Source organism: Neoarius graeffei, chromosome 5 (genome assembly GCF_027579695.1).
Source record: "Neoarius graeffei isolate fNeoGra1 chromosome 5, fNeoGra1.pri, whole genome shotgun sequence".
Lineage (NCBI taxonomy): Eukaryota > Metazoa > Chordata > Actinopteri > Siluriformes > Ariidae > Neoarius > Neoarius graeffei.
Window position 1 is genome coordinate 34,600,287 of NC_083573.1, and position 13,196 is coordinate 34,613,482.

Genomic DNA, 13,196 nt, shown 5'->3' on the forward strand with positions numbered 1-13,196 from the left:
GTGAGAAGGAAGTACAGACTCAAAGATAATAAAATGTAAACCATTGAGAAAAATTGAAACACAGGTATGTAAGATATGGATTGATGAGAGGTAGATGGGGCAGGTAGATGGGGGTCTCCAGAAACAGAAATCAGATGATTTGGGCTGGTGCAGGGCCAGACCCGTTGCAACAAGGTAGGCAGACTTGGCAATTGCCTAGGGCCCCAGCCCTCGAAGGGCCCCCGCTGCCGAACGACTGGTTATGTATTCAATAGCAATGACAACTTTTTGAGCGCGGCAGCGCAGCGCCTAATGACACTTGTTGAAATACCCTAGTTCCAAGGGGGGCCCCCTAATGCACAACAGCGCCTCCCTACATGCTTTGGCCAAAAAGTGCAATGACAGTCTGTTGTCAACCCCTCAATGCCCATCTCCGTCCAGTCAAGTGGTTGCAGAGCTCCACGGCAAAAAAAAAAAAAAAATCAAATATGAAGCGAAATTACCCCTCAGGGAGCCAGAAGAGAAAGAAGAAAAGGGAAGAGGAAGACAGAAAAAAACAAGAGGGTTGACAAGCGGGTCAACCAAGCGGGTTGACAAGCAAATTTGGTAGCTAGCTTACGTTAATGGTAGTTATCTTGTAGACAGTGTTTATAACAGTGATGTAAACGTTGTCATGCACAACAGGCTTACAAACTTGCAAGGACTGGCTAAAAATTCTAATATGTGCCACACAAATAGGTGAAAGACTGTCAACTTCTCCCAGATTAACTTATTGTGTTTATCAAAATGTCATAGTCAGAGTTAGTTTCAGCGAGCTGCATGGCTTTCATCAGAAGTAGCTAGTGTGTCGTGAGCATGAATGGAGTAGGACAGGGAATGGCTCACAAGAAAGCACTTTTTTACATAAATAGGCTACGTTTGTGACCTTGGTTGGATATTAATGCAGTAATTCAGCTAAGAAACCCGAACTTTCTGCAAGGAAGCCCTGCTGCGATCAGCATGGCTAATGGCTACAATATGTGTGATGTTTATTTATTAAGTCTTCAGTGGATAGGCGGTCATAAGGCCTTTCATCGAGGGGGGGATAATTATGGGCCCCAGATCCCCCTTTGCCTAGGGCCCCCAAATAGCTTGAAACAGGCCTGTGCAGGGCAGACTGGATGAACAGCAACATAATCGATGGGATTTGGACACACACACGCACAGCTCAGAGGAGAACAGCAGGACAACAAGCATGTGAAAAGCAAACAAGTTAAATGATATCGTTATGGGTGTAATGATAAGTGCTAACAAAGGAGCAAATTCTTAATGTTTTATTCATAGATGAATAAGAACATTACATGGCACCAGGAGTCAGGTTAAGAATAGGAAGCAACACAACAAGATGGATGCAATGAAACCGCCAAGTCCGCTGAAGCTGACTGGAAATGTAGATGCAAGTTGGAGGGCTTTCAAACAGCAGTTCCTGCTTTATATTGCGGCTGTCGGAGTGGATCGACGGGCAGATGAAAGAAAAATAGCCATGCTGCTTACCGTCGCTGGCACAGAAGCAATAGAGGTCTTCAACACTTTTGTGTTTGCTCAACCCGAGGACAACGACAAGTTTGATGAGGTCTTGAAGAAATTTGACAAGCACTGTCCATCAAAGAAAAATTAAACATACGAGAGGTACGTCTTTCACTCATGCTTACAGCACCAGGGTGAGTCATTTGACACTTTTCTCACCGACCTAAAGATTAAAGCTCAGTCCTGTAATTTTGGAGTTCTCAGAGACTCCATAATAAGAGATCAAATAGTGCTTGGAACTAATGAGAAGAAGCTCCGGGAGAAACTATTCAGAGAAACAGAACTCACGTTAGACAGTGCTATAAAAATATGTTAAGCCAGTGAGCTAGCACAACACCATGTACTGACTTTCAGGGAGCCTGCTCATGGAGCAGCGTGCCAAGAAGATGAGGCAGTGAACGCCGTGACAACGAAAGGAAAGCCACAGAGCAAATTTAAAAACAATGATAACAGGATTAAAACCAATGATAAAGAAATGTTCACTTGCAAGAGGTGTGGTGAGAAACACAGACCAAGACAATGTCCTGCCTATGGAAAAATGTGCAAAATGCAAAGGGCAAAACCATTATGCAAGAATGTGTCTCTCTAAGAAGAAAGGACAGGGTGTATACACAATGCAGGAAGACACAGATGACAGTGATGACTTGAGTGACATATTTTTCATTAAGATGGTGTCACATGATGAAACTGTCACCACACAGTCCTCAAGAATAAATGATACAGGTCAAACTGTAAGTTCAGTCACAGATGACAAATGGACTGCTCCACTGTTAGTCAATGGGACAATTGTAACATTTAAAATTGACACAGGGGCCAAAGCTAACTTGATCAGTGAGAAGGATTTCAACACACTGACTGAGAAGCCTAAAAGATTCACAGAAAAAGTCACACCTCTGAAGGCCTATAATAATCAGCCAATACAAACAAAAGGTGGATACAGACTTAAAGTGACTGCGAAAGGCAAATGGCATAACATGTTGTTCATCATTGTGCCTGATGGACACGAGTCACTCTTAGGAGACAAAGCATCTGGGGACCTAGGACTAATAAAGAGGATCTATCAGATAAACACTGACAGGATGAAAGTGGTCAAACAAGGCAAAAGACTGGAACACCAGCAGTGTGAGGGAAGTTCAGACATTGTCAATAAATTCCCTTCGGCCTTCAAAGGACATGGGACATTACCTTACACTTACAAAATTCAGCTCAAGGATGATGGCGTGCCTGTAGTGCATGCCCCAAGGAGAGTGTCTGCACCACTCAGGGCTGGCTTGAAAATAGAGCTTGAAAGAATGACTCAAATGGGTGTCATTGAATGAGTGGAAGAGCCCACAGATTGGGTGAACTCCATCACATGTGTCAAGAAAAAGAACACAGGTGCTCTAAGAGTCTGCCTTGATCCCAAAGATCTAAATGAAAATATTAAAAGAGACCATTACCATGTCTCAAAACGAGAAGAGATAATGAGTGAAATGGCTGGTGCTAAGTTTTTTAGCAAACTAGATGCTTCACACAGGTTTTGTCAGCTGAGGCTGGACCCAGAAAGCAGTAAGTACACTACCTTTAACACACCATTTGGGCGTTACTGTTTCTTGAGGCTCCTATTTGGCATTAAATCAGCATCAGAGATCTTCCACAGAGCGATGGAGTCCATAATAGAAGGTCTGGAAGGCACCAGAGTCTATATAGATGACCTGGTTGTCTGGGGAAATACAAGCCAACAACACGATGAAAGGTTGGAGAAACTCTTACAGAGAGTCAAAAAGAATGGACTAAAACTGAATAGAGACAAGTGCCTCTTTGGCGTCACAGCGTCACAAGTGCCTCTTTGGCGTACCTTCTTGGGAGATAAGATCACAAGTGAAGGGGTGGAACCTGATCAGTTAAAAGTGCAGCCTATATTGGACATGCCCACCCCCACTGACAAAAAAGGTGTCTTGCGAGCCATGGGAATGATCAACTTCCTGGGAAAATTAATTCCTAATCTTACCTCCAAGACAGCATGCCTCAGGGAGTTGCTACAGCACAACACAGTGTTTGAGTGGACTGCTCAACATGAGAGAGTGGAAACAATTTAAAGGAACTATAACTACTGAGCCAGTCCTCACATTCTTTGACCCATCAAAACCAACAAAAATCTCCACTGATGCCTCAAAAGATGGCTTGGGAGCTGTGCTGCTCCAAATGAATGGAGACAAATGGCAACCTGTAGTATATGCATCTAGATCAGTGATTTTCAACCTATGGGCCATGGCCCTCTGGTGGGCCGCGGAGGCATTGCAAGGGGGCCGTCAAATCTCATCTCATCTCATCTCATTATCTCTAGCCACTTTATCCTGTTCTACAGGGTCGCAGGCAAGCTGGAGCCTATCCCAGCTGACTATGGGCGAAAGGCAGGGTACACCCTGGACAAGTCGCCAGGTCATCACAGGGCTGACACATAGACACAAACAACCATTCACAGTCACATTCACACCTACGGTCAATTTAGAGTCACCAGTTAACCTAACCTGCATGTCTTTGGACTGTGGGGGAAACCGGAGCACCCGGAGGAAACCCACGCGGACACGGGGAGAACATGCAAACTCCGCACAGAAAGGCCCTCGCCGGCCATGGGGCTCGAACCCGGACCTTCTTGCTGTGAGGCGACAGCGCTAACCACTACACCACCGTGCCGCCCAGCCGTCAAATCTCATCTCATCTCATTATCTCTAGCCGCTTTATCCTTCTACAGGGTCGCAGGCAAGCTGGAGCCTATCCCAGCTGACTACGGGCGAAAGGCGGGGTACACCCTGGGCAAGTCGCCAGGTCATCACAGGGCTGACACATAGACACAGACAACCATTCACACTCACATTCACACCTACGGTCAATTTAGAGTCACCAGTTAACCTAACCTGCATGTCTTTGGACTGTGGGGGAAACCGGAGCACCCGGAGGAAACCCACGCGGACACGGGGAGAACATGCAAACTCCACACAGAAAGGCCCTCGCCGGCCCCGGGGCTCGAACCCAGGACCTTCTTGCTGTGAGGCGACAGCGCTAACCACTACACCACCGTGCCGCCGGCCATCAAATCATTTTCTAAAAATCTTAATATAATATTTGTGTGTGCCTGAGTGTCCAAAAATAATAAAAAAGCGCTACCATCTCCTGAATTATATTTGTGGTTTTCAAAGTAAAAGGATGAACGTTGCAACCCCTTATTGGCTGTTGACTCTTTACAATCCGCGGCAAAGTCAGTGTAAACAGTGGTAGTTGTCATGGTGAGGATACAAAGTTAAGCTAGTTTAGGCGCCAAAAAGGTGCATCAAAATGGATAGGTGGTTAGCAACAGCGAGAATTAAAAGAAAAGAGATTCCAGAGGCTGAGGGTGAGTCTACAAGTGATCATCACCCTGCCAAACAGAAAAGAAAATGCCTAAGAAAATACAGTGATGAGTACTTGGGTCTTGGATTTTATTGGACTGGCTCAGAGGCTGAACAACTCCCGCTGTGTCTGGTATGCTCCGAAACACTTTCGAATGAAGCCTTGAAGCCCTGTAAACTGTGCCGTCACCTCCAGACAAAGCATGGGGAGTACGCGAACAAGCCACTACAGTTCTTTAAGAACAAGCTCAAAGAATACCAGAGCAAGAGAAGAATAATGGAAGGTACTGCCACGGGCAGTGACAATACAAAGGCTGTGAAAGCATCATATCTGGTCTCCGAGCTCATCGCTAAGACGGGAAAACCACACACTGATGGAGAGAACTTGATTCTTCCAGCTACTAAAAAGATAGTTGAGGTGATGTTGGGAGAGAAAGCAGTGCAGCCGATCAAACTCCTTTCACTGTCGGATAACACTGTCAAGCGCAGAATTGATGACATGGCAGACAATGTGCTACATCAGCTGATAGAGAACATAAAAGGGAGCCGTTTTTATGCCATCCAACTGGACGAATCAACTGACATTGCCAACGTATCAAATCTGCTTGCCTACATCCGATACGAAAAGAATGGCGAAATAAAGGAAGACCTTTTGTTTTGTAGACCTCTGCCAACCCGTTCAACTGCTGAGGCAATTTTTGACATTTTGAATGCTTTCGTAGTTTCCAATGGTATTGAATGGTCCAAATGTGTTGGGGTGAGCACTGATGGAGCGCGTGCAATGCTGGGCCAGCACAGCGGAGTTGTCAGTCGTGTAAAAGTGGTGGCCCCTCAAGCGAGCTCTGTCCACTGCAGTATACACCGCGAAGCACTGGCTGCAAAGAAAATGCCCCTGAATCTGAAGACTGTTTTAGACCAGGCAGTCAAAGCCGTTAACTTCATCAAAAGCCGTCCACTGCAAACACGTTTATTTTCCGTGCTGTGTGGAGAGATGGGCAGTGACCACCAGCAGCTGTTGTTACACACAGAAGTGCGATGGCTTTCGAGGGGAAAGGTGCTGACGCGCCTTTTCGAGCTGCGGGATGAAGTGCGCGTGTTTTATCTCGAATCAAAGTTTGAACTCGCACACTGCTTCAGTGATTTTGAATGGCTGGCTAAATTGGGTTATCTCGCTGACATTTTCAGCCACTTAAATGCTTTGAATCTAGCTCTTCAGGGATCTGCTGTTTACATGTTCAAGGTCCAGCACAAAGTAGAGGGAGCGATAAGAAAACTCGCACAGTGGGATAAGTGTGTCGACCAGTCAAATTATGACTCCTTTGAAAACTTCTCAGATTTTTTGACAAAGGAAGAGAGGCAGCTTCCCATCCATGTGACTAACGCAATCAAAGAGCACCTCCAGGGTTTGAAAACACAGCTGCGCGAATACTTCCCTCCCCTCGATGCGCAATGCAGTTGGATCAAAAATCCATTCGGCATTCACAGTGACGAGGCCATTGCTGCCCTGAGCGCAAAAGAGCAAGACAGTCTTCTGGATCTCTCCTGCGACACCGCATTGAAGCTGGTCTTCTCACAGAAGCACCTGATAAACTTTTGGCTTCATGTTGCTTCTGAGTATCCCGATCTGGCCGACAGAGCTGTGAGATTTCTGATGCCTTTTCCGACGACGTACCTATGTGAGTGCGGGTTTTCTGCACTAGTGGCTCTGAAGACAAAGTACAGAAATAAACTGCATGTTGAGCCAGATCTTCGACTTCGACTGTCATCCATTGTGCCAGACATAAAGTATCTGGTTGGCACCATGCAACATCAGCCTTCACATTAGGTGCAATGCATTGGTTTTGCTTCATTGCAATTATTTTCTTGACAGAATATATGATGTTGTTGAGTAATGCACACTGACCTTCCTGCATATTAATTCAGTTCAGTCCTAAATATTCTATTTTCACATCAAAATAATAAAATGTTACCCTTTTATGCGGTTACTGCATTTTTCATAATAGTTCTACTGTATTCAGTCCTAAATGTTCCATTTTTAATATTAAAATTAAAATTGGTCTTAAAATGCATTCATTTGCCTTGGTATTATTTATTGGGTCAGTGGTGAGCCGCGGACATTTGTGAGATCTTCAAGTGGGCCCTGACATAGAAAAGGTTGGGAACCCCTGGTTTAGATCAATGACAGAGACCGAGTAACGCTATGCTCAGATAGAAAAAGAGACTTTGGGCCTAGTCTTTGGCTGTGGAAAGTTTCACAGTTATGTGTATGGATTACCAACCTTTACAGCAGAGACTGACCACAAATAACTCATATCAATCAGAAAAAAGAACCTCAATGACATGTCACCCAGAATTCAGCGCATGATGATGGTGTTGCAGCACTATGAGTTTGAACTGATTTACACGCCGGGAAAATACATCGTGCTGGCAGATGCTTTATGACGAGCACCAAGCAGTGACATGTTGGTCAGCCCTACAACTGAGGATGCTGAAACACACAAACATGGTGACTGCTTCACTCCCAACGTCGGATGTCATGTTGCAGCAAATCGTATAGGAGACAACGAAAGATCCTCTGCTACAGAAAGTGTCCCACCACATCCAAAATGGCTGGTCAAGAGGAGTCTGTCCGGGGTTCTACTCGGTGTGTGCAGACTTGTGTATGGCTAATGGGCTGGTGCTGAGACAAAACAGGATTGTCATCCCACAATCCATGTGCCAGGATATGCTTCAGCGTATCCATGAGGGACATCTTGGCGTGGAGAAATGTAAAAGGAGAGCAAGAGAAGCAGTTTGCTGGCCAGGCATCAACAGGGATATTGAGGAGATGATACAGAAATGTGAAACATGTCTCAAACATCACTACAAACAACCAAAAGAGCTAATGCTGATAGCAGACCTACTCACTGCACCCTGGCAAAAGGTAGGCATGGATTTGTTTCATCTGCATGGCAAGGACTATCTTCTGGTGATTGACTACTATTCTAACTATCCAGAAGTTGCACAGCTTTCCAGTACATTGGCACAGTCCAGGCTTTCGTCTAAATGGGGGAACAGGGGCGCTGCGCCCTCTTACTCTCGGCGTGCGCCCCCTTACCGACTCCGTGAAAACATCCCAGCAACACTACATGACAATGTGTCTGATCATCAAATACGTTATAATTGCTCCAAAAATATTCCAATCATAGTAGATACACCGCCAGACGGTGCAAAAACAATCCGAATTGGTGTTTTCCAGACTGAGGCGCCATGTTGTTTAGTTGTTTACTTGTCGCAGCTGCTCTCGCGAGATTTGACATGGGTTACATACAAGGTCAGCTGACTTGTAGAGCGAGATTTCTCGAGACTGAATGACCTTTCACCCACCGGCGCAGGAGCTTTTGACAGAAGTAGTTCGCGAGTTGTTTTTGTTGACACTTGGGCATTTAAAGATGTCATCCCACGGCACGAAACGGAAGAAAGCCAAAGACTGTCCGGGGCAGAAGAAGATTACTTCTTTCTTTTTCAATGTTGACAGACAATTTGTTACAATTTCCCTCTCAGATAGCCTCAGAATGTCCCATTGGAGCATTTTTCAAAGGCTTTGCACAGCAGGGGGGGGACAACCGGCACCATCTCTCCCCCCCCCCGCTTCGCTCCCTCGCCATGGTGAGCGCCCTCATACTAAATTTTTCTAGAAAAAACCCTGCAGTCTATCATCACACACATGAAAGGGTTTTTCGCCAGACATGGAATTCCACAATGTGCCGTCAGTGACAATGGTCCACAATATGACTGTGGTGAATTTAGAGACTTTGCAAAGCAATATGGATTTCAACATATCACCTTTAGCCCCTTGTATCCACAGGGGAATGGACAGGCTGAAAAAGGGGTACAAATTGTAAAGAGACTGTTGAAAAAGGCAAGAGACAGTAAGACTGATCCTTATCTGGCTTTGCTAAGCTACAGGGCTTCATCTCTGGAGTGTGGAGTATCCCCTGCTGAGCTACTCATGCATCGCAAGCTGCACACCACACTTCCACACATTCCAAAAATCAGTGATAATAAACACAACAACAAAGTGACTGACAAAAGGATGAGATTCAAGTACAGACAGAAAATGAACTATGACAAAACAGCAAAGCGTCTGGAACCTCTTCAGGAAAGGGATGTTGTGAGAATTGAGGGCCCTGACTTCTGGGACAGGAAAGAAACAGTTCTCAGTGAAGTAGGAACCAGGTCATTTGTTGTTAAGACAGAGAATGGACAAGTGTTAAGGAGAAACAGGAGGAGTCTGTTAAAGACTCAGGGCATTGAACATCAGGCCGAGGAGACTGGATCTGAACAACAAGAGGGTGTTACACCAGATGCGCACTACAGTGAGCCTCCTTCACCTTTCCCAATGACTGAGACACTGAGAAGGTCTACCAGACCAAGGAAACCTCCTGAGAGGCTCACAGAACAAGGGTGAACTGTTCAACGAAGGACATGTGACAAAAAGTTGTTGACATTTGGCACTGCTTTTTCTCTTGAAAAAAAAAGAATTAATAATAATAATTGTTCATACTTGTGCCAAACGTGCTGTTATAATGTGTATTGACTGTTTGAGTTGTGTAAAAAGTAGAGAGCTATAATGTGTTTGATGCTCAGAGAAATTTAAGCTATAAGCTAGAATTTATTTTATTTGCACTGTGTTAAGACATTTGGTTACAGAGAAAAGCTAAGCTAATGTAGTTTGTTGCACTATTTTTGACATGTTGAATATTACTAAAGATTTAAGATTTACAGACTGACAGTAATTTAAGAGTTGTGTTTTAATGTGATACCTGTTTGGAAGGGGGATGTAATGATAAGTGCTAACAAAGGAGCTACCCATAGGGGGCGATCTTGTAATACTGAGTGTGTGTAACATTAAACAGCTATCTGAAGCTAGCACAAAGTTAAATTCTTAATGTTTTATTCATAGATGAATAAGAACATTACAATGGGATGTGGGTATGATTATAGCATGTAATTATTCGACAACACTACAGTAAAAATTCCTAGTAATTTTTCACAGAGGTACCTGAGGATGTGTCGTACTGAATCTGTTGAAGATGACTGATAACAATTTGATTGTGTTTTAATGAATTTTTAAACATCTGTCTCTAGTAATATAAGTGTATTGTGTATGAGTAAGTGGATGTTTTTACATGTAATTATTGACTGTATGTACTATGTGATGTACTTGAATGCACCACGAAGAGCCCGTCGGCGCCCATGTGCTTTACCGTATAAAGCGACTTTTAAAAGCACAGAGAGGATGACGGCATTTCTCTGAAGTATAGATGGCGTGATTGCAGTGCTTCATAACACAGTTCAACTAATCGATAAGGAAGTTTGTTGTCAACTATTTATTTGGCTATCGATTTTAACGATTAGTTGATGCAGCCCTAGAAAACACATCCTTTCAAAAATGTTCTTCCATGTGGTGTTTTTTTCTTCTTGGGCCGCTTCAGTGCCTCACAGTGACTATCATCAGGAGACAAATCAGTGAACTTCTCCAAACGAAGCCAATAACTGGAGTCAGTCACATAGTGAGACACTGAGATGAATTCTTAAGGGACAACTTTAGGTCACATCTTCAGCACCAAGACTGTAAACTGCAGAGACATGAGCTTGACTGGACTGATGGTGGCGCTGCAGTGTTGTATTCTATATTACACACAATACATACAATATAACTCTCTCTCTCTCTCTGTGGTTTCAATCAACAGTCAAAAGTTTGGACACACCTTCTCATTCAATGTTCTTTTCTTTATTTTTATTAATTAAAAGACACTTCATGTCTGAAAGTAATGATGGATGTCATTTCTCTTTACTTAGTTATAGACATAATGTGGATTACTACAGTTGTGGAATAGGGCTATTTACTGTATTTTTATTATTTACTGTTTGATCTCAAATACATTAAGAAGGCAAAAAATTGCACTAATTAACTTTTGACAAGACATATCTGTCAATTGAAAAGCATTCCAGGTGACTACCTCATAAAGCTGGTTAATTGGATAATGCCAATACTGTGCAAAGTGTCATCAAGGTAAATGCTGGCTACTTTGAGGAATCTAAAATATTATACATATTTTGTTTTGTGTGTGGCATGGTGGTGTAGTGGTTAGCACTGTCGCTTCACAGCAAGAAGGTTCTGGGTTTGAGCCCAGTGGCTGATGGGGGCCTTTCTGTGTGGAGTTTGCATGTTGTCAAGATATGTTGTCTACGTGGGTTTCCTCCAGGTGCTCCGGTTTCCCCCACAGTTCAAAGATATGCAGGTTAGACTAATTGGAGGCCTGAAATTGACCGTAGGTGTGAATGGTTGTTTGTCTCTATCAGCCCTGTGATGACCTGGTAACTTGTCCAGGATGTATCCCGCCTCTCACCCATAGTCAGCTGGGACAGGCTCCAGCTTGCCCATGACCCGGCACAGGAGAAGTGGTTATGGAGGTTTTTTTTTTGTTGTTGTTGTTGTTGTTACTTTTTGTTTACCACATAATTTTCATATATGTTCCATATGTCATTTGATAGTTTTGATGCCTTCAGTATTGTTCTACAATGTAGAAAAGTGTCAACAAACAGAAACACTTATGAATAAGTAGGGGTGTCCAAACTTTTGACTGTTACTGTGTGTGAATTTTATGTATGTATGTATGTATGTATGTATGTATGTATGTATGTATACAGTTTGTGGTGTGGACATCCATAGGCAGTGTACTTAAGTTTAAAATGTGGCAGGGTTACACTGAGCTATTTTCATGAACCTTGAATGACATGTCCACCTCTGCACCCTCTGGCAGACAAAATTCTCACACACAGTTCTACTCATTTCTAAACTAAAATTCAGATGCCTTGGTTCAAGCCATATACACACCCCTTTATGGATTATTTTACTTCACCCAGTCAAATTTAAGTCCATCTGCAAAAATGTTTTTTTTTTTAAAGAAACCCCTCCTGGGATTTTCACTTTCATAAAATTGGTGTCAGAATACTCAACAGAATCCCATCCTCAGTAATTATCAAAGATAACTGTAAACAATCTGAGCACCACATGCCAATCATCTTTAGTGTTCAGCATTGAGCTGCTGTTACAAAACTTCATGGTGTATTTGTATTTAAACTTGTATGTTCATGTCGGTTGATGTGTCTTTAGTATATTTATCTGTGGTGTTTTTAGTGTTTTGTCACTTATGAAGTACAGACAAATGGGTCAGTGATTTGATTTTTGCTGTTATAACAAGAGAAGACATGCAGTAGGCTATTATATAATATAGTCTGCTCACATAACCAAGTCAGTTAATGAATAATAATTATCTCATCATCTATAGCCGCTTTATCCTTCTACAGGGTCGCAGGCAAGCTGGAGCCTATCCCAGCTGACTACGGACGAAAGGCGGGGTACACCCTGGACAAGTCGCCAGGTCATCACAGGGCTGACACATACAACCATTCACACCTACGATCAATTTAGAGTCACCAGTTAACCTAACCTGCATGTCTTTGGGGGAAACCGAAGCACCCGGAGGAAACCCACGCAGACAACATGCAAACTACACACAGAAAGGCCCTCGCTGGCCCCGGGGCTCGAACCCAGGACCTTCTTGCTGTGAGGCGACAGCGCTAACCACTACACCACCGTGCTGCCCCATAATAATAATTAGTAGTAGTAGTAGTGTTGTTGTTGCTGCTGTTGTCTATTGTATATGATGTATATTACAATTAGAATAAATGGATGCTTATATCTTGTTGATTAGTGAGTGGGAAATGACTGCTATGATAAAGGCGGAACCTGACTGACGGTCTGGGAGAAATGGGTGGAGGATTACTCTGATAGGTTCCCTGTAGACTGTTCACTCCTGCATGTGTATTTTAATGACACTTATTACAGACCCGCTGTCTCGCCTGTTGATTCTGCTCACTTCTCCGGAGGTTTGCGTTCTAACTAATCGGTTTATTTGGCGTCACAGCGGGGGATTAATCAGCACCGATCCCTCTGTACAGACTCTTACTGAGAAGCAGCGCTGGAGCTCCGGATCTCTCCTGATGGATTTACACGCTGTGTGCTGCACTCTGCTTCTGCTGACATGGACAGGTGAACTATATATTATTCGTATATTTATGAAGAAGAATACTGTGTGTATAACTGCAGTGTGGCTTCCTTCATAATAGAAAAGTTAAACTTTACAGCGCAGTGCAGTCACCGAGATACAATTTCTCTTCTACAGCCTCAGAGGGGCTTCATCTGAAACGTCCTGTTTCTCTGGAAACTTTACG

The 13,196-nt window shown here is 43.6% G+C and overlaps 1 protein-coding gene across 1 annotated transcript in view; it reads left to right on the plus strand.

Annotated features, from left to right (window-relative positions):
• The first annotated feature begins 12,820 nt into the window (after window positions 1-12,820).
• The window catches only part of LOC132886244 (carcinoembryonic antigen-related cell adhesion molecule 5-like), a 30,918-nt gene continuing 30,542 nt past the window's right edge, over window positions 12,821-13,196 (plus strand). The window contains exon 1 of the mRNA XM_060920803.1: window positions 12,821-13,014. Coding sequence (XP_060776786.1) covers window positions 12,966-13,014 — 49 coding nt within the window. The 5' untranslated portion in view covers window positions 12,821-12,965. The remainder of the gene's footprint in view (window positions 13,015-13,196) is intronic.